The sequence below is a fragment of the Thamnophis elegans genome, chromosome 3, assembly GCF_009769535.1.
Source record: "Thamnophis elegans isolate rThaEle1 chromosome 3, rThaEle1.pri, whole genome shotgun sequence".
Classification (NCBI taxonomy): Eukaryota; Metazoa; Chordata; class Lepidosauria; order Squamata; family Colubridae; genus Thamnophis; species Thamnophis elegans.
The window spans coordinates 45521520-45548273 of record NC_045543.1 but is presented as its reverse complement, the minus strand read 5'-3'; the positions used below and the strand labels follow the sequence as shown (position 1 = coordinate 45548273).

The window sequence follows — 26754 nt, the reverse complement described above, 5'->3', positions numbered from 1 at the left end:
ACATTTGCAAGCAAACAGCCATATTCAGAGAACATCAAGGATTCCACAATATATGAAGTTTCTATCGTTGATTGGATGAGCATAGTAGCGAGAATGAGTGCTATTACATGGGAAGCAAGCTATTACAATTATTTATTAGTCCAGATTTTTTAAGAAATAAATTGGCTGGGGACTGGTCTCAGTTGACCTCCTTGGTGCAAGAGCTCTACAGACAATATCTGACTTAGTTCTTATTTGCAGCTCGTATACATGGAAGTGACGGTCCCTGATAAAACACCTCAACCCTGGAACTGGAAGATGTATAAGTATTTCCCTGCAATCCCTTCTTGGCAATTTCTTTACTCTCCTTCCCAGATTGGGAACTAGTAGTGCTTCTCTGCTATTCCATTTGGTTCTGACTGTCCCTTCCACTTCTCTTCATAGATTTCTCTAGGATGTCCTTTTATTCTTCAGAAACAGCTCTCTTAATGGAAGGAAAATTCCTTCTATCTTCATGGTTGAATGATTGTGACTCACTCTTTCATTCTGTCCTTGCTCTTCCTTTGCCTTCTGCTTAACTTATGCGATCGACTTTTGCCATTGAATATCATGTGATTTCAGCTGGGAACATTAGTTGCTTAAATATAACCTTCCTCAGTGTAGAGTCTACAATGTAGACAATTCCAAAGGTATTCAGCGCAAGCCCAGCATATATAAAGAATATACAGATAGATTACAAACTCCAGCGCACAAATATTGGAAAATCTTGACTTCTTGTGTAACTACAAATTACTGTTCAACCAGGACTAAGCCAGATGAGGTTAGATGATGTTCTCCAGACATCATACTCTCTTAAAGCTCATTTCTACACTAGGGTTGCCTTTATTGTAATGGCAGCAATTCACTCTGATAAAAACAGGGCAGCACTTATTTTTGTCAGGAAAAAACACCTAGTGTGTCTGTTTTGTGAAGAGCTACTTCAACTTGATTTTTCCAACTAGGTGAAGATTTTTTAAATGTTTATTCTCATGTTTTGGATCTTCCACAATGAAAAAAAAATCACACTGTTGATTGTTTCAACCCTAAACTTGAGCTGTCTTTTGTACCATTTCCATTCAGTTGCAACTCTTCTAACTAGAGTTGCTTTTTCCCAAAGAATCATAAGTGGGAAATTGCACCCAGAGTTACTTAATTAAGAATCCAATTGGAACTAATTTCTGCAGAAATTTGGATGGAGAGAGAAGGGGTAAAACAAACATTGCAAAGTCTGGTTTTCTTCTTACTCTAATTGCAATGGACAGTTACATATACTAGGCCAGGGTTTTTCAAAATGGGTTCTGCAAGGACTGAGTTTTGTGGAACTTATGAGGTAAAAAAAACTCTGCAAGGAATAAAGGGAGAAAAATTAAACTTTGAATACAGTTGATCATCTGCTCCCACCTCAATGCTCTTCAGGGGCATAAGTAGTAACAATCAATAAGGCAGGTCTTGCCACTTGACATGCAGAACCTCTTTTAATCAGGGATTGGGTTTGTTTTTTTTAATGAACAGGTTCTACATCCTGAAAATTTGAAAGCACCTGCTCTAGACAGAGGGTGTAGTCTTGTGCATATTTGCTTGTTAGTTTGGTTAACATAAGGATTACTTCTGATTTGATAGCTATAGCATTGCACTGTTAAATTGACTTTTTAGAATTCTAGGAATTCCAGTTTCAATCTTGGGGAAAAGGATGTAATAGTCCTTAGTACTTCACAAAAATATATTTTCAAAGAAAATTGATTAGCCATGACAAAAGGAGTGGCCTACAAAGGAGCCCAGCCAATTAAGTCAGCCTAGGTTACAGTGTTTTCAGACATTTGATTTTCTCTTTAAATATCCAACATTAAATTGGAGAGGTTTGTTCAAAGATTTGAGGTTTTAGTATTCTAATTGTTTACACCCAGGGTTACTTGTCCTTCTCTCCAATGGTCTTGTAATTCAGGAATTTAGAGTATTTATGGACTGCCCCATTTCTATATATAAGAAATGTATCCTGACCTCAACTGCGTTTTTTTTCCTCAGTGAGAAAAAGACGACTTGCAGACCTGACGGGACCCATCCTTCCCAAGTGTCGAACTGGGGTGTAGTTTTGGTTGTGGAGATGCGTCCTTAAGCTTGCACTGGTTTATGAAGGCTTACGGAAGCAGAGCAACTGTGCGGTGATTTTATGCAGCTTGTTTTTTGTACGAACACCCTTGCACATGAAAATTTTAAATTAGTTATTATAGGCAAAGGTCTTCATTATCAATTTGTAGAATATAACATCTTTATTTTTAAAGAGTAATCCAAAGTTTTAGCCTGTCAACCATAAGGTGCAATTTTGAATTCTAATGAAAGATATCATGGCTCGGGAACAGCTTTAAGTTATAGTTAGATCACAGCCTAGGTTTTGTATCAATTTATTTGTGTGTGTGTTTGTGTGTGGGCGTGCGTGCATGCACGCGCGGGTGCTCTGATATGCATGAGTAGATAGGAACAATAAAAATATGCAATGCTGCTCTGTAAATGTAACAGAAATGTTAAAAAAATACTTTATTTTCATCTTGAAAGAATTAGAAAGATTCTGCTAATCGGACAGCATTTTTATCATCCCGATATACATAATCACTTTTAAAGACTTGAGAATTGCAATTAGCCAGCAACATCCAGAATCCTAAATTGCAACTGAGCATTAGAACCATCTATTATACTTAAAGTAGCTCACAGCCCTCAAGCACAAAAATATGTAAGGCCACTGTTTCCCTAAGCTAGGGTTTCCTCAACCATGGCAATTTTAAGAATGCTGGCTGGGGAATTCTGGGAGTTGAAGTCCACCAGTCTGAAAGCTGTCAAGGTTGAGAAACACTGCCCTAAGCAATAGTTACAAGAAAGGCAGCTGCTGAATGGGATGTTGGTTATTTCTAATTTTCCTGAAGAACTGAAGTTAAAATATAGATTAAATCTGATAAATCACACAAGGGTGTGCCAGGCCTCTTTATGCTTGTGAAGTGAATGTTTATTTTTGTATTATGTTTCTATTTCACTATCTCATCACTATCTCCCTGATCTGACATGCTTTTGCAAAAAGCTGCATTGGATATAATGCTTGAAAGCTTTATTTGAGGTTCTGGATTCATTCCAATCCATTTGCTCTGCAAGAGCAGAATAATTTTAGTACCTAGGCAAGATTTGCCAATCTCCCTACACTGTTGATGGGGATACTTCTCCTCACTGCACAAGTCTTCTGCACTTCGACAGAGGGTGACTTTCCTTACTTTCTGCAGGCAATGGCTGAAAATTGAAGCCATACAAATATGATTTTGCCTCTCTCTTGCCAAAAGAGGGTACCATTTGCTTTTGTGTCTCCCACTTGACAGTGTTATATTCTGCCCTCCCCAAATGGAGATGAGAATTCTGCAGCTAAAGGGACATGGGTATTTCCATTGATGCTCATACTATCATTAGAACCTATAATGATTCAAAATGGCGAGCATCCAAGAACAGGAATAGCTTTAATCTTTGGACTCATTGTTCATCTGAAGAAAGATTGGAGGATTTAAAGCAAAAAGGATGACATCATCATCATCATTATTGTTGTTGTTGTTATTATTATTATTATTATCTCTGCAATTTAAGGCGGTATACATAAAGCTTCCTTCTATTTACAGGTAGGAGATATTTTAGATATTCAACATGCCCTTTAAACTCTGAAACATCTCTTCCCTAAAACTGGGGCAAGCTTGACTTGTTTTACAGGAATTAAAGAGCAAAAAGAGCACCTGATTCTTCTGTCCCTAACACTCCTGAAAATGGATCAAAACGTTGAACTTCTCTTACTCTAATTATATAGTATTAGCAACCCTAATTCCTATGGCCCAAAGTGTAATCCTCAAGATGAAAAAGCTTGTCTAACTCTGCAATACAGCCCGACTCACAGTCAACAGATGATATCCCATTAGTTCTGTTACCGCTAGTCAGCAGCATTCATAACTGCCACAGAATTTATGCAACTTGTTAAAATTAATGGTGAATGCATTACAGCCTTCCCTGTTGAGTTGAGATCCATTTTTTCTATTTTTTTATTGTTTGTAAATTAGGCCGTCCTAAAGCATCACATGTTAGAATCTCAAGCTGTCTTGGTGGAAGACTCTAAATGTGGTCAAATCTTTCTCCTCCATTCAATTTCTTCTGAGAGGAATCCAATCACACACTGAAATTTTGACTGCAGCTAGAACTGAAGAGCTAGCTGCTCAACTGCCCCACATAAGTAAGTCCCTCAAATCCCATTAAAACACATCTCAGAACCGGCATCTCATGCAATCACGAAGGGAGTATAACTTCAGGGGTTGTCAAATGCATTCCATCGGTATCCGTTGCCGGGTCTCCGTACATTCACACTCCTCCTTGAAGGTTTGTCCTGAAGGTGCTGAAGCCAGTGCAAGACCTTTCTCCTGGCAGAGAGGACAACAGGCTGTAAGCCCTTTTTGTCGGCATTGCTGGCATGTCAGGACAAGTTGACGGCAGGGCTGGGTAGAGCAAAGACGATACTGGTCCCAGAGTGTCCCACAGTAACGGCAAGCTGGAGGGGAGGAAAGCAAGCTTAGATTGGTTAGGGAAGCAGTTATTTAGGGTTACTGCTGCCCTATTTTTCCGATGATCTTAGGCAGAGTATGATTGGGTTCACACAGCTACCAATTACTATCCTTGGTTTATTCAGTAAGCCACAATGGATTGGCATTAGTTGGGACAGCTAAGTCATAAATTGTGCTTTATGAGCACAGTGGTTGGGATCACACAGCACATTTAGCCTAAACCAAACATTCCATATTATGTACTGCATTTAAGCCCCATAATTATTCTGCATGCTCATGCTTGTCATGAAAGGCTCCTCCTTTTACAGCCAGCCCTTAATTTAATGGACTATTCAGAAGGAGGGGGCATGTATTAAATCCAAACATCTGTTAAATCTGAATATAGGCAATCTGTATCATTATACATCATTTGTGTAGTTACATAATTTTTTAAAAATGGCAATAAAACCTCAGTTTAGCAAATTCACCTTAAATGGTATTCAAGAACAAGTAAAACAAATGTCCATTGTCTGAAGTCCATTAAACTCAGTCTATTAAACTGAAGATTACTATATTCCTACAAACACAACCTTGTAAATGCAAATCAGTTAAAATAGTATGGCTTGTCTTCCATCTTCCAATGATGGAAGAAGGGCAGATATCTGAACTTGAATTTCTCTGGTCCAAACTCAACATCTTAAAACACTTGGGGGAAGAGCAGTGTGCGACTTATGAGGTACAGTATGTTCATTCTGGGTTTTAATTGTGACTGACCAAGCCATAGTTAGTTGACATGTATCTGACCAAGCCATAGTTAGTTGACATGTATGTAAAGGATATGGGCAGCGAGTCAGACTCTCCTTTTTAAAAAAGTCCTAAGTATAAAGGAAAAAACCCTTGGTACGTCCAAATAATTTCCCCCCAACTAGATGAATTAGACTACAGCCTCTCATTAGGCCCAGCCATCTTGCTCTTCATACAAAGGGCAGCTAATTGAAGGAGGCTAAGCAGGAGAGAGTCCTCCTATAGTACTTTGGAAACTACTGGCTTACAAGATGCATACAGCAAAGGCACCACTCAGACTGGAAAGAGCATACTTTACCTGAAATGACGTCACTGTTTGAGGAAATGGCATAACGTTCATCAAAAACAAAAAGTTTTCCTTTGTAGAATCCATCAGGAAATTCTTCTAGGTACTTGTGGATACCACCTTTGAGATGATACACTTCTGTGCATACACCCTGGTTGAAAGCAACACCACACCCAATATAGTTTTAGAAATTCTGAATAGCCAACAAAAGGTTCTACAATCTACAACTAGTTTCGTTATCAGAACACATGGACTTTGCTGTATTTTGTTACGAAAGATTTCTTTTTTAAAAAAAATATTTTTATTGAATATATTTCATCCTTTACACCACATTTCCACCAGTATCAGTATCCCTCATAGTTACATAGTGAATATTTCAATTTTATTTCTTTCCAATTGTATACATTGTTATTCTATATATTATCTAATTATCCATATAAATCCATACTACCCTTTTGCTTTAAATTATATCAATATTCACAAATATATACAATATCTTTCCACTTTAATATAGCTCTTGAATAATCTTTATGTAAGGTTTTTACATTTATTTTCTAGCCAATCATACCATGTTTTTCAGATCATATAATATTCCGTTTCTTCTCTATCTTTTAGTTCCATGGTTAACCTGTCCATCTCTGCACAATCAACCACCTTTTTTATTATCATTGCATTGGAGGGAATGTTATCTTGTTTCCAGTTCTGAGCAAATTTAATTCTAGCCGTGGTTATTATATGGAGTATAATGTATTGAATTTTTTTACATAGGTTTTCTCTTATGCCTAACAGAAATAGTTTCGGTTTCAACTCATTTTTTTTGTCCTGTAATTTCCTCTAACCATTTCTTTATTTTGATAAAATATTTCCTGGCTTTTGGACAGGTCCACCACATATGGTAGAATCAGAGGTAGGTTGCTGCCGGTTCGGCCCAGATCGGTAGCGACAGCAGGAAGCTCCACCCACCTGCCCAGACGCTTCTGTGCATGTGCAGAAGCGTAGCACAGAGTGCACGCAGGGGCGCGCCCAAACTGCTAGTAAAAATATTGGCAAACCACCTCTGGGTAGAATGTACCTTTATTAGTTACATCTCCAGGATTCCTCCGATCTATTTGGAAACATTCTCACCAATCTTGCCGGGTGTAAATGCCAACGATAAAACATTTTGTATAAATGTTTTTTATAGCCTGCCGACATTGTTAATTTATAATTTTTCTCCCATAATGTTTCCCAGAGTGCTAATTCAATATTATAACCCAAAAAATTTGCTCAGGTTATCATGGTCTCTTTGACTGTTTCTTCCTCCATTTTAAAACTCAGGAGATAGTTATGTTTTGGTTATCATTTTTTCCTCAATCTCTTGTATTATTTTATCCAATTCTTGTTGTTCCTTGTAAAAGCCATATTGTTCTTGGTCTTTTTTGTACCTTGTCCAAATTTGCAGGTATGACCACCAGTCTATCTCTATTCCTTGACATTTTAGCTCTCGGTTGGACTTGCTCACCTAGTAACTCTTTGTATCTTATTATCTTATTTAAATCTAGTAGGTTGGGGTATATCATTGGCTCCATAGTTGATAGCCAGATTGGAATTTTAATATAATGGTTTTTCTTGATTTCCCCCCAGGCATATAGCGGAGCATCTCTCACTTGATGTCTCTAAAAATATGAGTGATTTGTTTTTCCCTTCCCAAATAAATGCGTGCCAGCCTAATTGTAAGCCATATCCCTCTATTGTCTATAAAAAAAGATTTATTTCATGAAAACATATAAACCAAGCAAGACATGAATTTTCTACGTTTTTCTTCTTTTTCAACAAAGACAGAGAAGTATTGGATTCTATATCAACTAATAGCAGAAGCCAACCTGTTCAATATCCTAAAAACTAATCTCTAGAATCATGCTAGCCCTATGAGCACAGAGGCCTCAAACTGAAGGCCTGTGGGCCAAATGCAGCCCGCGGGGTGCTTAGATCTGGTCCGCCCTGGAAACAGCGAAGGACCGGCCCACGGTGCCTTGGCCAGCAAAAACGGAGGAGTTCCATTTTCGCTGGCAGAGGCACCACAGGGCACTCCTTTGCTTTTCACTGGCAGAGGGCTAGCAAAACAAACAAAAGGATAAATGTTTCCACTTTTGTATTTGAGCATCCAAGAAGAGACAGGAAAGGAGAAAGGGAAAGAGGAAAAAAAAAAGAAGAAGGAAAGAGAGAGGAAGAGAGCAAGGAAGGAAAAAGAAGGAAAGAAGAAAGGAGAATGAAGAGGGAAGGAAAAAGAATAAAAGGAAGGAAGGAGGGAGGGAGGGAAGGAGGGAGGGAGGGAAGGAAGGAAGGAAGGATATAATGAGGAGGAAGAGTCTGAGGGAAATCCTGCCTTAGCACTTGTCCACCACAGGTGTCCCTGACATGACTGATGTTGAGCTGCCCACACCTACCCCGGCCACACACACACCCCACCCCCGAGGTCAAACACAACCCTGATGCGGCCCTCAATGAAATTGAGTTTGACACCCCTGCTCTAGAGCAAGGCTGCTCTAGATGTGTAGACTACAATTTACAGAATTACAAAGGGAGCCAGTCTGACGCAGTGATTAAGGCACCAAGCTAGAAACTGGAACAGCATGAACTATAGTCTCACCTTAGGTGACCAGGTGATTTTGGGGCGAGTCCCTCTCTCTCACAACTAGGAAACAGGCAAATAACTAACCTCCAGCATTTTGCCAAGAAAACTGCAGGGACTTGTCCAGGCAATTTCCAGGAGTTAAGACCGAGGGCTAAATAGGACAACACTGCTCTGTCAGTGTGGGCAATGTATAGCCATGTAGTTACATCTGAATTTGTTTTGAAGAACTCATTTTTTCTGACCCAGGGAATGATAACAAAATACTAAGGCTGAACAAGGTGACAAAACTGCCGGAACAGGCTGGCTCTTAATTACAAAGATTTCTGAATCAAGCTCCTTCCCGCCTCTCCTATCTAAAGAGAAAGGGAAGACTGGGGTGCACAAGATCTCCATGATATAAAACTCCCATTTCTATTCTTAAACATCCTCTCTCCAACCCCCAACAGCCCCCCCCCCCCAAAAAAAAAAAACATAAAAAAGGCCCTGAAACATTCCCGGCTCATTACATCATTGGAAAGTGTGCCAACAAGTAGGAAGCTGAATTGCCCATCAAGAACTTGCGTCCTCTTGAGCAGAGAAATTCTTAGTCACTACATTAGATAAGAACCCAATGAATGGGCTACAAAGTCTTCTAGGTCACCCAACTGTAACGAAGGTAAATTCTGTATTACATCAAAGAAGGCTGGGTGATGCTACATTATACTATCTTTTACATAACATTCTGGGGTCTGATTGAGCTGTTTGCTCCTCCGTAGAATGGCCATATGCAGAATACATTTTGCAGCAAGAGCAAGATTTGTTCCATTTGTTTTTTTCTGCACTGAACAAAGGTGTCTGTTTAATGCACAGTTGGGTTCACAAAATTATTAAAGGGTAACTTTGATCTTTATCTAAACTGCAATGATTCATCCATTACAGGTTGTGAAAGAGCAGGTATTCTCTTCCAGGCTCTTTTTGAACACTTAATTAGTTTAAATATTTCAGGCCATTTTGTGCAGGTTAATTTGTGGTTATCTAGAGTCTGACTTTGTTCAGCATTATGTAACTGCCAGAAGATTGGACCTATTAGATTTGCCAGGGAAATTGAGTGCTTGTGCAAATCCTGCTGCGTTCCACATCTGTCCAATTCCAGGTCAAGTCCTCTCCCCTGAGGTGACTCACCTTAGACCTGAGGTAGGCTGAGCCCCGCTCACAGCGGATTCCTCCCGTGCAGTACATCAGGATGCGCTTGCCCCTGAAAAGGTCCAAATTCTCATCTATGTAGATAGGGAAATAGCTGAACTTCCTAATGTTGGGAGCCAGACAGCCTTGGAAATGCCCCTGCAATTAAAAAAAAAAACTTAACTGTGATATTAAAAGATAAAATCAGCAACAAATGCAGATATTATGGTACCCTGTTGTCTCACTGCTGGATTTCTTCAGAACATAGAAAGAATGAGTTGGAAGGATATTACAGGCCACCCAATCAGTCCATTCTCCTACTCAGTGCATCCCTGACAAACAGCCATCTAGGCCCTGGCTGAAAAACTCCACTTAGGAAAAAGCCACTATTGTTCTAGGCAAGGGGTTCCATTGTTTATCAGCAAATTCTCATAAAAATATATCCAAACATTCAACCAACACATTCATTTTAAACCTGTTGGCTCTTTCTTTTCCCCAGTTTCAACACAGGTCCACTGGCTCTTCCATTTAGACATTTGTAGGCCACAAGCACGATTCATTTAGAAGAACATTCACACTGTATCATCTTGAGTACATAATTCAGAATTAATTTCAACAGAGTACAGATGAGCTGGACTGAATATAAAGTTCCAGTCCCGCCTGTAGGCTAAAGCCTGATATTTTGATAGTTCCAGTGCTAATGTCCCAAAGGTGCTTTTTCAAGAGGCAATTGGACTTTCTGGTTTTTCTTTGAAGATGTTTCACTTCTCATTCAAGAAGCTTCCTCAGCTCTGACTTAATGGTGAGGAATGGAAGGATTTATACTCCTTGCAGACAGCTGGTCATTTGCATTCTTTTAGGGATTTGTTAAGGTCACCTGAAGGTTTATCTCTGTCATCAGGGTTACCTAAGTGATGCTAATTTCCAGTACTAATTGCTGACCACACACTTATTATTATCTCACCATGCAGCTCAGGATGGCTTCTGCAGTATTCATGCCGAAGAAGTAATACCTTTCAGTATTCTGATAGCTCTCCTCCAAGGCCAGAACTGCCCCAAATCTCTCCCAAAATCTAACCCCTGAACCAGGCATAGTATTCAACTGATGTGTGCCATCCAGTTGGTAGTGAATACATAGGCCAGGAATGTCAAACCCAATCGCATTGTGGGCCGTATTGTGACGTATTAGGATGTTTTTGCCTTTGCGAATCTGGGTGGGTGTGGCCTATGTGGGCTTTATGCGGCCTGCGGCTGCTAGTTTGACAGGCCTGATATAGGCAGATTTTCTCTAGGATGATCTCACCATTCCAGTCTTCCAGCAGTCCATATATTGCTGTTGTAATCAAATCCATCCTCCTTGCTGATGTTCATCCCCTTTCCTTCCACTTTCCCAACATTAGAGACTTACAATAGTATTCTAACTGTGGTTTAACTAATGCATTGTTCCATGCAGCACTCAGCTATCATGGTCTGCACACAATGCTATAATTAATGCAGTTCAAGATTATGCTGGTCATTTTAATTGCTATATAACACCGAGGGTCTACTGGTATTCCCATATGCAGCTCACATACACTGTTCCCCACCTGGTCTCCCCAATTTTGTATTAATTTTTAATTAATTAATTAATTAATTTTTTCCTACCACATGCACATCTCACCATCACTACTGCTGCATATGACTCAGCATTCAGACCTCTGAAGGGAATTTTGTTTTGCCCTGTAAAGAGTTAGCCAATCTTTTCAACATGGTGTCATCTACAAAGCTGTAACTATCTTGTCTTCCATCTTCAAGATTATATAAAAACCCAACTTTTAAAAGACAAATTATGCATCTCAAAGTTTAAACAAAAGGGAGGTGTCAGGTCTGCCATTTTCAGCTGCTTCACTTTATTGGCATCCTGCTATAAACCGATGGGGGATGGAAAGGAATTTGGGAGAACTTGGGCTGGAGAGAAGAAGACAAATGAACTTGGGGAGGGAGACAAGCTGACAGGGACGAGATGTGTCAAACCAGAATAAAGCAGCCTCCAAAGATACCTGGTCTGGGAATGGAATGTGAAATTACTTTAAGAAGTGCCCAGCTTCAAAACGGTTCCCCAAACATCAAACTGGGATGCTATTTGACACTGTGGAGAGGGCCAGGGATAGGGGAAAATTGTAACCTTTTGCAAGGGAATACTCAAATCTAGCCTTACTTTCGTTGCCACCACTTAACTTTAGTAAAAGAATATCACTTCAATCAAATGAAGTCGTGAGTTTTTCTTTCCTAAGAATCTAAGTTGGGGCAGGTGTGACAGGAGGAGGAACAGGGAACAGGCAATGTACTACTGAATTGGTGTTTAAAAGCCTCTTAACATGGACATGTATGTGCCATACAAACACCCAGTTCCTATTATGTATTCAAACAATCTCAGGTGTGTAAATCCAATGGAGGAAACAACAACACAACCAAATTAAGGCTACCTACTATTTTACTTTCATAGAAGTTCCTGCAGTCCAGCAAAATTGTGTCCATCTGGGCATTATGACCCTGAGAAAGATATTTCTCTATTTCTGCATGAAACTCCTTTGGAGCCAAACGGATTCCTACAAAGAATTCAAAGACATTAAGAAACTAAGTCACTGCAGTGAGCCAAATTTGCATATTTAACACACACAACCCTACTCAGCAAATCCTACTTTATCCCAGAAAGGTTTTTTTCCCCCTAAATAATTGTATAGTAGACTTCAAACATGAGTTTAATCCGGCTTTGCAGCTGCTGTTTTTTGTTCCTTGAGATTACTCCCTACCGTTTGATTCTTGTAAAGCACAATTGGCTTAGTTACAAAAGGGATCAGTTTGGATTTCCAGCAAAAATGTTCTGAGTTCCCCATGTCAGCTCTTTGGCTGGGAGGAAAGAGGATGGAAAATAAAAGGGTAGGAAGAAGAGAGAGACAATATAGTGGCCACACCCACTTTATACTTTTATTCAATTTTTCACAGCACATTTGTTTTCCCAAAAAATTACAGGTAGACCTCAACTTAACAATCACAACTGAGTCCAAAATTTCTGATGCTAAGAGACACAGTTGTTAAGTGAGTTTTGTCTACATTTTACAACCTTTCTTTCCACAATTGTTATGTGAATCGTTGCAGTTAAGTTACTATCTGGCTTCCCCATTGACTTTGCTTGTCAGAGGGTCACAAAAAGTGATCACATGATCCTAGGACACTGCTACTGTCACAAATATGAATCAGTTGCCGAGGGTCTGAATTTTAATCATGTGACCCATGAGGATGCTACAATGATTGTCACTGTGAAAAGTGGTTATAAGTCACTTTTTTCTGTTGAACTTCAAATGGTCACTAAATGAACTGTTGTAAGCCGAGGATTACCTGTACTCTGGGAGAATTCAACCCTCAACATAAAAATAAAAAAAAACCCTGATCATCTATGATCAGTTCCATACCAGTTTCTTTGTAAGAGATTTTTTCTGGGTGAATTCCCATAGGCACTATTTCTTCAAACACACCAATTCGAAGATCTGGGAAACAGTGGCTTCCTCCTGCACTGGTCTAAGGAATCAAGGGAAGGAAACCAAGAAGTAGTTGCAAGAAACATTAGTTTCCATGTTGGCTTAAGACAGACAATAATTTTCTCTGCCCCATCATCTCCTCCCCTCTCATCTGCCTCAGTCCCCTGGAAATCAAAGGTGAGAAAAACAGTGGTTATGAAGTCCACCTCAGGCTTAATTTAGTCAAAAAGATTTAGAAGCAACCCTCTTGAATAAAGTTTTACAAGGTTTGATTTTCTAAATAATTTAATCATCCTGTTTGAGAGTGAAGACACTCAAAGTGAAGACATTTAAAGTGCTTTACTAAAGGGCACAATTGCCTTGGAGACCTAGCACAGTCCACTAAGCTGTCAAGTAACTTTCCTGCCTTGATAAGCTAAATGTGCATTCATTCCAAACGAAATTATCTAAGCACAGTTTGGCTGGCTCCTCCTTTTTGCCAAGGTAGGGTGTGGAGTGGGTGAAACCAGCAGGAGCACACAGGAGTGATCCAACAGAACACCTACAAGCAAAACTAAACTTTAGGTCCTTATTTCCTACGTAGCCCTTATCCATGCAGGAGAAGATGGGAGATACTCTCTGTTGCTTTCTTGAAGATGAAGAATAATTGTCTACCCAGGAAAAGGAAGAGGGAGATCATTGGCCTCCTCCATTTCATCACACAAGATGAAATAAATCATACATGGAGCCAAAGGCTACATATATATACCTCAATGGTAAGAACATATGTGGTCAGATAGCAGTAGTTCCCTTCCCCAAAACTCCACCTGCTGGCATCAGCCTCTTAGCATATTACACTATAGAAATATATCCAGCCCTTGGACTTGATATAATTCTCAACTCATAATGTATATAAACAATATAACTATATAATGTAGATAAACATACATGAGAGCTGTATGCAATGCAATTTAATTTTAATGTATGCCAATTAGTATACATTCAAAGTTACAATATTCTATTCTCACCCAAGGAGCACTTTTTCTGGGTTGCTAACCTCATACAATCAGTGGGGTAAAGGACCCAGATGTGGACCTGAAATTATTGAAGAAAACAGATGGGATTTATTTTGACATCGCTATAGGACCTGGGAGAACTGTATCTTCATACAGCAGAAAAAATTTCACAACGCAAAATTTTTGGGGAAGAAAAAAAATGGTCATTGTTGGGTCACAAGGCAGTCAGATTGCTTTGGCTATCTCTCACCTTGAAATCTTCCTTTGTCAAAATGCCTTGGAAGAGGGGGTGAGACAGCATTGCATCCACATATAGGTTAGTAAACGTCCTGCTCCCACCTACAGTTCCATTAATTCCTTCTGAAGCAATTCGCACCTAGAAGCCAAGCAGGAAGAGAGAGTCATTACAAAATTTGCAACCAAGAGCCACTGTGGCACAGTGGTTAGAATGCAGTACTGCAAGTTACTTCTGTTGACTGTCAGCTGCCTGCAATTTGGCAGTTCAAAACCCACCAGGCTCAAGGTTCCATTCGGCCTTCCATCCTTCCAAGATGGGTAAAATGAGGACCCAGATTGTTGGGGGCTAATGCTGACTCTGTAAACTGCTTAGAGAGGGCTGTAAAGCACTGTGAAGTGTGTATAAGTCTTATAAGCTTATAAGCATATATAAGTCTTATTGCTATTGCTATCTACAGGTTGTTTTTGACTTACAACAGTTCATTTAGTTACAACAGCACTGAAAAACAGCACTTACAATCATTTTTCATACTTACAACCGTTGCAGCATCCCCATGGTCACGTGATCAAAATTTAAATGCTTGGCAACTGATTCATATTTATGATGGTTGCAGTCTCCCAGGGTGGGGTCTTGTGATCCCCTTTTGTCACCTTCTGACAAATAAAGTCAATGGGAAAGCCAGCTTCACTTAACAACCGTGATACCAACTTTACAACTGCAACAATTCACTTAACAACTGTTGCAAGAAAGGTTGTAAAACTCACTTAACAAATGTTTCACTTAGAAAGATAAACGCTGGGCTCAATTGTGGTTGTAACTCAAGAACTACTTCAGAAGGGATCCTAAAAGAATTCCCTACGATTTACCCTCAAGAAAGTATGCACATTTCAATTATGCACAACCTACAATTTGTTCCTGTTCAACTGCATCTAAATTTAATCCAAACCAAAGACGACATCAAAAAAGGGAGAGGCTTAATATATTCTTAAGAATTATTTTGGGATTGTCTAATGAAACCTGCTCTGTATCTGTGTTGGAGATGCTGGCTGCTTTTTGCTTCAGAGCCTGATTGCAGGAAACACTTTTAAAAAAACAAAAAGAACTCCCTTCCCATCCACTAATACACTTGTTTTGAGGCAGCAAAATAATACCCATGAGTCAATCAGGGCATGGCTTAATGGTGCCCAGCAAACATCGCTGAATGTTCACTCTGAAAAAGGAAACCATATTTTTAAAGTTGCAAAAATCCAGCAAAATTTTGACAGCTGCTGAAATCCTGCAAGATCTTGCAGGAAATGCCTTGACATCTTGATTATTTATTTATTTGTTTAGACCAGTGGTTCCCAACGTGAGGCCCAGGCCCTACAGGGGGGCAATTTGATTTTTAATGGGGGCAATTTGAACCTTGTTTAAACCAAGTTAATGGCCTTTTAGGCTTCCCCCGTGTAAGTAGAACTCACTTTCTGAGTAAAGTAAGAATTATACGTGGGGGATTTCAGGATTTTAAAGATGCTTAGGTGTGGCATGGCCAAAAAAAGGTTGGGAACGACTGGTTTAGGTAAAATACAGGGCCAGAAAAGACTGTGAACCTGTTTCTTACATAATGTCTGGATGTGAACAAGAGATGAATCAGCATGTCCAAAATTGCTGTCAAAATCTCAGTTAAAATTCAAATGATAGAAGAGTTATTTCAAAGAGGAGATAGTGTTGAATCATTTACCTTGCCAGTTAGTTGCAGATGCTGACATAAAGCCTTCTGCCACACACAAAGTCCCATAGGATCTGCCACCTCGCAGTAGCAATAGTATAGCAAAACTTCCCCAACTTCACTGAAAAGAGAGGAAGGAAGACTCAGTGTCAAAAGTCTAGTTTGGCATGACTAAATGTACAATCCCCTTAACAGCTTGGTGCTAGATTCTTGCCTTGTGACTACTTTTGATTTTGTGTCTTGCCTCTTGATTGATGCAATGAAAAAAGCCATGTCATAAGCATTGCATTTTTAATTTTTTTTTTGCTTGGGTAGCATTTTCTTTTGCAAAACTGTATTTACATGCACGAACACATATACACACACTTCCCTTTGAAACATTTTGCCTGTTCTTCTCATACCTACTTGCAGACTTTTGCAGCGAGTCACAAACACTGATTACAAGGATTATGATTACAGACACACAGAACTTGGGAGGAAAAAAAATAGAATACAGGTAGTCCTCAACTTATAACAGCTTGTTTAGTGACTGTTCGAAGTTACAATGGCACTGAAAAAAAGTGACTTATGACCACTGTTGGAACATCACATGATCAAAATTCAGGCCCTTGGCAATTGGTTCATATTTACGGCACTTGCAGTGTCCTGGGATCATGTGATTACCTTTTGTGACCTTCTGACAAGCAAAGTCAATGGAGAAGCCAGATTCACTTAACCACCGTGTTACTGACTTAACAACGGCAGTGATTCACTTAACATCTTTGGTAAGAATGGTCATAAGATGAGGAAAAATTCACTTAACATCTTTCTCACTTAGCAACAGAAATTTTGGGCTCAACTGTGATCCTACGTCAAGGACTACCGTAGTCACTCGTATATAGGCAAAGTATTAATGAGAATGATGGATTGAGTTGTTGTCATGTTCCAAGTTTTTAAAAAGACAAGAAAATTGTGCAGTTCACCCTTCAGGTCAAACCATTTTGTTGGTCCTCACTTTCCCAGAGCCCCTCCTCTACCGGACTTTGTCTCTGAGATATTGATAAAGACCTTGCAATGGGTGGTAACCTGATTACACCAGGGAGACCTTAAGAAGGGCCTATTCCTGCCCTGCTTCCATTCTCCGGTCTCTATTTCTCCTTCCTTAAATGAGGAAGCTGAAGTTCATTAAACACATATCAGGCTGTAGATATCCAATTCTTAATTACATACCAAATGTTACATGTTAAGTTTTGTAATCACTTATCAAACTCAATTCAAAAAACCACCTCTAATCCTTTATAATCATCCATTACATTTTAAGTTTAAAAAAAAATAGTTTCTTTAAGGAACATAAAGAGGTATAAATGAGATATGTTAAAAACCTAGTCATGACAACTAAACTAACTGGAGGACAAGGGCATTTAAACAGGAGATCAATCAAAGTCCTTTGGTGGCAGTGATAATTTCCAAGAACATGGAACTGCTCTTCAATCATAGACAGAAGATCATCAGTCTCTCAGTGATCAGAGGCTTTCTAGATGACAGATGAGTGATAATCACGAGCAAAGCAGAAGATCATCAATCATTAGGAAGTGGGTGAGTAAAGACAGAAGAAAGTGAACAGATTCAGATTGACTCAAGGTAAAGATAATTATTTCTTACCTTTTCATTTCATTAGTATCAATGTGGCTTATATCCGGGAGCTTGTAGTTCACTTCTTGGTTTCTGTCTGGAATCTTGTTGGGCCTAGACATTTCATCCACAGAAGCAGGGTTAATTCCGATGCCGGCCATCTGCTTTAAGATCACCGATGCTTGTTGCCCAACGTCGCCTGAATGTTGAGAAGCCACATGTCTGTGAATGCCAGTCAGATCTTTGAAAGTCTGTTGGCAGCATCTCCAGGAAGCTTCCCTTTGGCAAGTAGGCATGTCCACTTCCAGTTCCTTAGCTTTCACAAAGAGAGCAAATGCCTGCAAACAACAGCAAAGGAGGCAAAGAGAAATTTAAGAGCAGTGCCTATATCACCTACAGCAGGGGTGTCAAACTTAATTTCATTGAGGGCCGCATCAGGGTTGTGTTTGACCTCGGGGGGGACAGAGGGAGGGTATGGCTGGGGGGGGGGGCATGGCCAGCTCGACATCACTCATGTTGGAGGCGCATGTGGTGGCCCGAATGCTCTGCCAGTGAAAACGGGCTCTCGAGCTCCATTTTTGGCTGCGATGGCCTCTTGCAACCCTCTGCCAGCAAAAACAAAGTTGTTTTTGCTGGCAGAGGGTTGCAGGAGGCCATCGCAGCCAAAAACAGAGCTAGAGAACCCATTTTCACTGGCAGAGGAACTGTGGGCCAGTCTTTTGCTGTTTCCAGGGCAGCCCTGTGGGCCAGAGCTAAGCACCACCACCCCCGGGCCTGATCCGGACCCCGGGCCTTGAGTTTGACACCCCTGGTCTACAGGGAGGTCTCAGACTCAAAATCTACAGGACAGACAGCAGAATGCTGACTAAGCAAATATAGATTGTAAGCTTTTGGGTTGTATTGCTTCACAAATGCATATAGTTTTGATGTTGTCCAATTAACTTAATTAGTGTTAGATCCACATATGACATCACTAGCAAAACCAGATAAACACATTTGGTTGGAAAAACGGTGAAGAACCCAATTCTAAGAGACTAAGAGACTAAGAGATTTCCTTCTGTGCAGGCAAGAATGACCATTTATGATTGGAGTACAAGTGGTATGAAGAAACTCGGCCACACAACCATTTTTTTCACAGGTAATAGACACTGATGAATAGTTAGCAAAAAGCCAAGTACCTTCTTCTTTGCAGAGGCATATTTCTTTTTGGCACTGCAGTTTACTTTGGTCTTGAGATGGCTTCTGGGCGAGAAAGGAAGGTGCTCTTTCAACTCAAGATCTGCAGAGGTTAAGATGCAAACTCCCACTGCATCATCTCCATCAGACAACGGCAAAGAGATCATTTCTATGTCACAGCAGCCAGGCATACGTTTTTCTCAGTGCCCTAAGGAAGAGCGTTCCAAAATAGGGGTTTGTTATGCAAGGAAAACAAAACCAAACAGAAAAAAAGAGGAATAGACCTGCATGAGCCTTTCCACACCAGGTCTTAACACTGGAACTGGAATTAGCTTCAGAGCTGCCTGATTACAAATCAGCAGAATCTACCTACAGGTAGTCCTTGCAACAACGAATTGACTTGCAACAATTCATTTAGTGACCATTCAGGGTTACAAACGCGCTGAAAAAAGTGGTTTATGCACATTTTTCACACTTACAATCATTGCAACATCCCCTAGTCACATGATCAGAATCAGACTAGAGCTGGAAGAGCTTGGAGATCTTCTAGTCCACCCCCCCACCCCCACCCCGCTCAAGCAGGAGATTCTATACTATTTCAGAAAAGTGGCTGTCCAGTCTCTTAAAACCTCCATTGAGGAAGCACCCACAATGACTGAAGGAAAGCTGTTCCACTTCCCCTGTTAGGAAATTTTTCCTTAATTCCAGGTTGCTTCTCTCCTTAATTAGTTTCCATCCATTGTTTCTTGTCCTGCTCTCTGGTGCTTTGGAAAATTAATTGACCCCTTCTTTGTGGCAGCCTCTCAACAACTGGGATACTGCTGTCATGTCCCCCCTAGTGCTTTTCTCTAGTTCTTCTTTTCTTGTGTGTGCATGCTCACAACCAGCGAACTGGTTGTTAAGGTAAGTGCAGTCCACCTCTATACACTGCTGCCATGTTGCTGCTGTTTTCTGGACCAAATGTAGCTTCTAGCTATTCTTCAAGGGAGCCCATGTAGAGTTCATTGAAATGGTTCAATTGGGAGATGACTAAGGCATGAGTGACTGAACAGTACCCCCTATCTAGGAAAGGGTGCAGCTGGCGCATATGATGTACAACAGGAACAAATGATTGTAAGTCAAGGAATATGTACCAACTATCAAATACTATTTTACGCTACCATGCAGTATAGGCCCAGTGAATGAAAGTGAATGGCAATTCTGAATGTTAAAGCAGAGTTTATCTCATTGCATTTGCGGATGCTAGGGAACACACTTAAGAGTAGCTGCATGTAAACCAGAGCAATTTCTTTTTACACTTGCACTTTTCCTCTCCTTTGGGATCTTCCTGAACCTCTGAATATCTGGCAAAGCCATCTTTAGCCTTTTAAGCAGTTTCTTTAGTTCCTTCAGCACCTATGGTGTGACCACAAAATACCATCCAATGAGTTCATTTCTAGAATTCAAATTACAGTGTAAGCAGCTAAGAATGAAAGTACTAAGAATCATGAAGTCCCAATTCAAATTTTAATTTGAAAGATTCAACCAAACTCTTCTGTAACGCAGAAATAAAAACTGTATGGCCACAATGCCTTCCTTTTTATGGCTATTTTAGGAGTATGTTCATTAATGCCTCGAATTTATTTATTAGACTGGTAAAGCCCCTCCCCACCTCACATATATGAAGAATTCCTGTCACATGATCATCACCACACTGTATTGCCAACACTGTGTAGGAGGACTGTATTACCGTGGTTTATGGCAGCAAAAATAAGTTAGGAGGGTAGAAAACCCTTTTCAGACTCCTGCACCCAGTTTCACTTAAACACCAAGTTTTTGTGATCTGTGGCTTTCTACATCAGATGCAACTTTTGGAAAGGGTCTATTAGCTACCGATTCCGTTTTCTCAATCTCGGCAACTTTAAAACGTGTGAATGTCCCCTGCCAGAAATCCCCAGGCAGCCTTCTGGAAATTGAAGTCCACATCTCTTTAAAGTCACCAGGAAAAGCGCCGTGTTACCTGGGCTAAGAGATCCATTTTAGGCGACACGTGTGCACGACTTTTGCTAGTCAACTGGTCAAGAAAGTTAACCGCGAAGGCGCATATCCCGAATTAGATTCGTAGCTAGTGGATCCTTGATTTAGAGGGGAAGAAGGAAAAAAAAGCAAAAGGAAGGGGCGGGGTACAAGTTTTGGACTTTCTCCCAACTGCAAACGATTGACTTGTGTGTGTCCCGTTCAATTCAATAGGAGCCATTAAGAACCAAACCAGGGCAATCGCCTTCTGGGCTGTGCTTCTTCGTCTTGGGGTTTCCTTGGCATACAACCCCGCTAGATTCCTGCCTCCGTTTCTTCTTCTTCCCGCTCTCCTCCAGTTGCGCCCCCCCCCACACCCCGCTTTTATTTTGTTTTACCTCGAGACGCGAGATCGGTGCGCGGACCCTCCCAGTCCTGTTCAGTCGCTCCTTCTTCGCTTCCTTGGCCGGCTGCTGAATTGGCTGACTGTCTCTTCGAAGCGAGAGCATGGCTGGCGGCTGGGTCCCTTAAGCCTTTACTCCGCCTCCTCCTGGAAACACTTCGCTTGAGGGACTGCCTGCAATTCTCAGCCTTTTTAGACAGGACTGCAAGGAAGCATATGAAATAGTTTGTAATACTGGGAATGAAAGCCAGTAAGAATGACAGTCCGGCACTTTATCAACCCGGTTAGCTTGACAAGACCACAGAGGAAGTTACATTTTCCAGCCCATTGAAACTCTCTCTCTCTCTCCCTCTCCCCCTTTCTTTCCTTACCTTTCCTTCTTTTCTTAACGACCCATCTCCCTTTAACTAGAGTACAGTGATACTCCCAATGTTAATAGGTGAAATTTTCACTTAAAACTAGAATTATGTTGCCTTCTTCTTTCACCCAAAGGATTTTCTTCAAGGATTTCTAAGATTTTTTTTTAAGCCCACCCATAGAAGACTTCTCTTTGTGTGTCTGCCTGTGTGTCTGCCTCAGTAACTATTCTGGAGTAGTACTTGGGACCGTTTCAAATAAATATTTCATACAGCCAGCACCTTTGAGTGGGTAATCTTCCCCTTTGAGCACAGCTAGTATTGAGATTTTAGAGAACTAAAATATGGAAGCATTTTAATTTTAAAAGTTTTGTAGTGATTAGGAGGCATGAAATACAAATCATGCTTATTCTTGGATTAGGAGGCCGTGCTCATACTCACTCAGTCACTTCTTGATGGAACAGCTTGCCTTCAAAAGTTGTGGGAACTTCATATCTGGAAGTTTTCAAGAAGAGACTGGACTGCCATGTGTCAGAAATGATGTAGGGTCACCTACAAGGATCATTCCAACTCTGCTGGTTTGTTCTGTTGTGAACTAATGCTACAAACTCTACTCTGCCCTTGAAGATTATCTGGAAGCTTTTGTTCATCCAGAGTGCAGCAGTGCAAGTATAGTACATGTTGGTTTGTCTGTGTAACAACACTGTGTACTTGTTTCCAGTAGGGTTCCAGGTGCAATTCAAGGTGGCAGTTCTCACCTTTATGGCTCTACAGGGACAAGATCCCTCGTGGGATCATTTTCTACCAAGTACATCTGTACTCCCACATGCTCCCATAGGGAGGGGAGGGCATGCTTCAGGTCCTGTCTTTTACATTTTCTCATTTATATGGACTAGGAAGGGGCTTTTTCTGTGACTGCCCTCAATTTCTAGAATGATGTTAAAATAAAAATAGAATAATAGAGTTGGAAGGGACCTTGGAGGTCTTCTAGTCCAACTCCCTGCCTAGGCAGGAAACCCTACACCGTTTAAGCATGCACCCCCTTAGCCAGAAGTCTACAATGATTTTACACAGATGTAAAGTGCGCCCACTACCAGTGGTGGCCCAGTGCCTGATTGGACTGATTTGGGCAAACCGGTAGTTGTGATCACTGGCTGGGCCTGCCCACCCACCCTTGCGCTATCCTTTCCATTTATTACTAACTTTCCAGCTCGTTCCCCCCCTGCCCAGGCTGCCCAGCTGAGTTCCATGCTGTGCCTGGTGTACTCACCAGAGCTGGCTGAGTTAATTAACTGCATGTTTGAACCTCTGTTTCAGCCCCAAAGAGGCGCACATGCATGCACGCTCACACCCAGCGAACTGGTTGTTAAGGTGCACCCCACCTCTATACACTACTGCCATGCTGCTGCTATTTTCTGGACCAAATGTAGCTTCTAACTATTCTTCATGGGAGTCACATGTAGAGTTCATTGAAATGGTTCAATTGGGAGATGACTAAGGCATGAGTGACTGAACAGTACCCCCTATCTAGGAAAGGGTGCAGCTGGAGCATATGATGTACAAAGGCCCTCATGCCTTTGAACAGGACCCAAGAGTCCCAGAGAATTCCAGATTGCACACCAACTGTGTCACCCCAGTCAGAATTAAAGATCTCAAATCACCAGATACAGGTGGTTTAAAACCAACCGCACTCAGACGTGTTATAAACCAGATTTTCCTATTCAGGTTCAGACAGCGTCCAGGCCCTGGAAAACATTTCTATAGCATCATCTGCTTGGCCCAGAGCAGAGGTATCCTATATAGCTGAATATCACCAACGTACTGATGGTATGTATATATTTTTAACAACACTACTGTTCCCTCAGAACAAAGAAATCCAGAATAATTTGAGTATATTTTCAGGAAAACTCCATGAACATGTCCATGTAGTCCAAAGAGCTGAATGTGTAGGTTTCATCCACTCTTGTTTAATCTAGTTTGCTGTGGTCTAAGGTGTTTGTGTGACATTAGGAAGCCAAATGTCATTGGGATAGCATATTAATATGCACATAGAAAATATAAGTCACAATCCTTGTGTCTGGTAATAAGTCTGCCACAGAGCTATGTCTATCTCAATAGATGCAGATAAGATTGGAACTATACAGGATTATGCTTCTTTTAATATCCTTCATAGTGCATTTGTATTAATACGTGAGCCTTAGCACTCCTCAAGCAATGAGAATTAAATAATTGATGAAGACCTCTAGAATAAAATACCTAAGGTAAGTCATATTTACTTGTGTATTTATTAATCCCATTTCTATACAGCCCGTCTTATCTAAGTGACAAAGATACACTCAGAGACACCAGAAAAACATTTCTCAAGTTCCTATGAAAGACAAAATTATTCAAAATGCAAATTTGCTTGAAGAAACAAATTGAGAAGGAAATAAAACGGTATTATATAAGGATATCAACTAAGCTACTTCATCAGAAAGAATGTTCAAACCTCACATTTGAGCAACTATCTAAACAAGGAATAAGATAAATGGAGGGGAGGGAGGGTTCAATGTATTTGGGCCTCAAGGAAAGAAAATAATTTCTACTCTTCAAGAAATGAACAGAATTTTGTATGATCTGCAAAACCACCTGCACTGTAACACAAAAAATTACATTTTGAACTCCTAAAAGATATACTGTAGCTGGAGTAAGGAGATAGAAAAGGTAGTAGAAACAATTAAGGTGATGAATCCTGTAAGTTCCCTAAATATAAATGGGGGGGGGGAGGAGAAACAAAAAGAACTCAGTGGTTAAGAGACAAAAAAAAATGTTCAGAAAGCTTTAATTTCTCAGCCCTAGGAAGAAGGCAATGGCAAAGCACTTCTAAATAATCTTGCCAAGAAAAGTGCTGGAACTTGCTTAGGGTGTCTCTGAGAGAATTGGACAAGATTGATCAGAGGAGGGGGGAAATTGCAGAGCTTGTAACCATGACAAGTTTAATGTATAAATTTCATTATCAGAAAACTCAAATAGCAGGCGAAAGAAACTGTAGCATACAAATGGAGGAGGAGTAAGTTAAAGTGGCAGCATTTTTTGGGTTGGCATGTAATAATCCCAGAATTTGTATCAAATGACTCTTCAAACAAGCATAATCATGATTGCAACCATACAAGTTCTTCATTTTGACCTATTAATGCTAAACTGTTTCTCAAATAAGCTATAATAGCATGTTACACAACAAACTTAAAGCATAGATTGCATGGTTAAAGCACAGAAATTCCATTCCACTGACACATAGTTAAGAGAGAAAAAGCATTCAAAACACATAAGATAAAAAAAAAATTGTATTTTATTCAGAAAGCTAAAATATATATAATTTTGCTGTTTGTCCTTTTTAATGCACATTTTAAAAGTTTTTCTATTTTGGTTTTTTTGGTTGGTAATGGTTTTTAGAAAAGATAAAAAAATTATGAAGTAATGCAACCTGTAATTCAGTATCTCAATCATGCCCACCACTGTCTCTATTTTTAAGTATAAAGAAGATATTTAAGACTTATATTCTGCCCTTTCTTAAAATCAGATTTTCACTGTAGGAATATGTATTGAGGTCATAAACTTCATGAGAAGATTCTCTATGTAAAAATGAATGAAACAACTGTTGGAAGAAATATCCATCTGGTTCAGTTCCAAGTGGGGAGAAGGACACTGGAAACATGGTGGCTGATTGGTAAGATACTTTATTGATGGACAGGAGTACATGGGTTTGAAGTCCTAGGCAGCTGAACACATGGAATGGAGAGTGAGATGTATATATACCCCTTCTTTGGCTTTGAACTTGAGCTTTCTGTTCCTGTGCAAGAATATGTATTCTATTGGCTGTAGTCACACTCCCATGTGGAGTCATGTTTGTCTGAATCAAGTTTGGTTGAATCTTGGGCTGATGTAATGTCTCCAAGTGATTTTGCAATGCAGTAAACCCTGCTGCTAGATAATCCTATAATGTCCTGGAGGGTCATGCCTTAATCCCATCACCCTGGAGCTGAAGGCCTAATTGTCTTGTAGACAGGCTGGCCCCGTCCTGCAGGGGCTATTAACAATGGTGGGGGCTGCTTCCCAAAAGCATGTTTCTTCTTTAGGGAAATATAATATTGCTTTTTTAATATTTCTCAAAATATTTCATTCTTCTAGGAGGGGTGGGTGCTAACTTTCTACACAACCTTACAGAATTTAATTACTGTCCCATAAGAAGAAATAATCAGAGCTGTATATTGAAGATTGACTGAATTTATTTCAGTTTGTATATCTCCACATCCTCTCTTTAAAACACTAAAACATCAGAGACCTACATTATCAGGGGAGTTTTGTTTCTTTTCCCCTAAAGAAGCACAACAGCAAACATTCACTGCATATTACGGAAGGGGAGGTGTGTGTGTGTGTGTGTGTGTGGTTTTATGTTTCCCCCAAATGTGCTTTTTCAAGAGGCAACTGGACTTTCTTGATTTTCCTTGAAGCCATTCTCATCCAAGGTGAGAAGCGAAATGTCTTCAAAGCAAAACAAAGAAAGTCCAGTTGCCTCTTGAAAAAGCACCTTTGGGATAACCATGACTTGGATGACCGACAAATTTGTGTGTTTGCGTTTCTCAGGAAGTCTCTCAAGTGGTAGACCGTCCCTTAGCCTTGACCTGACCCGGAACAGCTTCTTTCGTATTTCGTCCCACTCTAGAACGCCTCGTTGGTTCCTCCCCCCCCACGCCACCGGAAGAACCTGCCGGCTGGCCGGAAGCAACTGAGGGCGGAGAGAAGCGGAGCTTCGTGCTCAGTGGCTCGCTCGCTCGCTCACTCGCTGCCTTTCTCGTGGGGGCGTTTGCGCGGCGACGGCGACTTCCGGCGAACGCTCCCGAGTGTCGGTTGCTGCTCTTATCCTTTCCGCCCCCGGCCCCTCGAGAGCGCCCTAAGGTCGTCCGCCGAGCCGGAGGGAGGGCCGAGCCATGTCGCGCAGGCGGCACAGGGACGAGAATGACGGTGAGCGGGAGGGAAGGGAAGCGGACCTGGGCGCTCTCCGGAGGCGCTTCTGGGAAGGAAACGCGGTAAACCATGGTGACATCCCCATCGCCTCCCTCCAGGCCATTTGAAAGAGTCAGAAAGCAGCCGAAGTTGCGGTTGGGCCACTTAATCTTCTGTGCTTGGATCGGCCAAGTCGAAGGGGGGGAGGGACACCCGCTCTGCTCGCTGTATCTGAGCTTTGAAGTGGAGATGCCCCAGCGCTCTTCAGTCGGGAGTTTTTAGTGCGTGCAAGATTTTGCCATGGGCAAAACTCTCGTGTTCTGTTTAGGCTCCTTATG

General features: G+C 40.8%; 3 protein-coding genes across 4 annotated transcripts in view; 2 read left to right on the top strand and 1 right to left on the bottom strand.

Moving 5' to 3' along the window:
• The window catches only part of TMOD1 (tropomodulin 1), a 41436-nt gene extending 37553 nt beyond the window's left edge, over window positions 1-3883 (top strand). The window contains exons 10-11 of one of the 2 annotated variants that reach the window (XM_032213175.1): window positions 241-299; window positions 2041-3883. In XM_032213175.1, the coding sequence (XP_032069066.1) occupies window positions 241-269 (29 nt within the window). In that variant the 3' untranslated portion in view covers window positions 270-299; window positions 2041-3883. The remainder of the gene's footprint in view (window positions 1-240; window positions 300-2040) is intronic. The other variant, XM_032213174.1, reaches the window with a different exon arrangement.
• On the bottom strand, window positions 2521-21209 carry TSTD2 (thiosulfate sulfurtransferase like domain containing 2). Its single transcript, XM_032213173.1, has 10 exons — window positions 21073-21209; window positions 18682-18887; window positions 17534-17841; window positions 15905-16013; window positions 14197-14322; window positions 12886-12991; window positions 11903-12021; window positions 9434-9592; window positions 5671-5809; window positions 2521-4576 (listed from the first exon to the last, which is right to left on the bottom strand). Exons 2-10 carry the CDS (start codon window positions 18868-18870, stop codon window positions 4347-4349), a joined length of 1485 nt encoding a protein of 494 aa, XP_032069064.1. The 5' UTR covers window positions 18871-18887; window positions 21073-21209; the 3' UTR covers window positions 2521-4346.
• A 4979-nt stretch (window positions 21210-26188) lies between these two features.
• The window catches only part of LOC116506335 (nuclear cap-binding protein subunit 1), a 32095-nt gene continuing 31529 nt past the window's right edge, over window positions 26189-26754 (top strand). Inside the window, exon 1 of the mRNA XM_032214021.1 lies at window positions 26189-26434. Coding sequence (XP_032069912.1) covers window positions 26401-26434 — 34 coding nt within the window. The 5' untranslated portion in view covers window positions 26189-26400. The remainder of the gene's footprint in view (window positions 26435-26754) is intronic.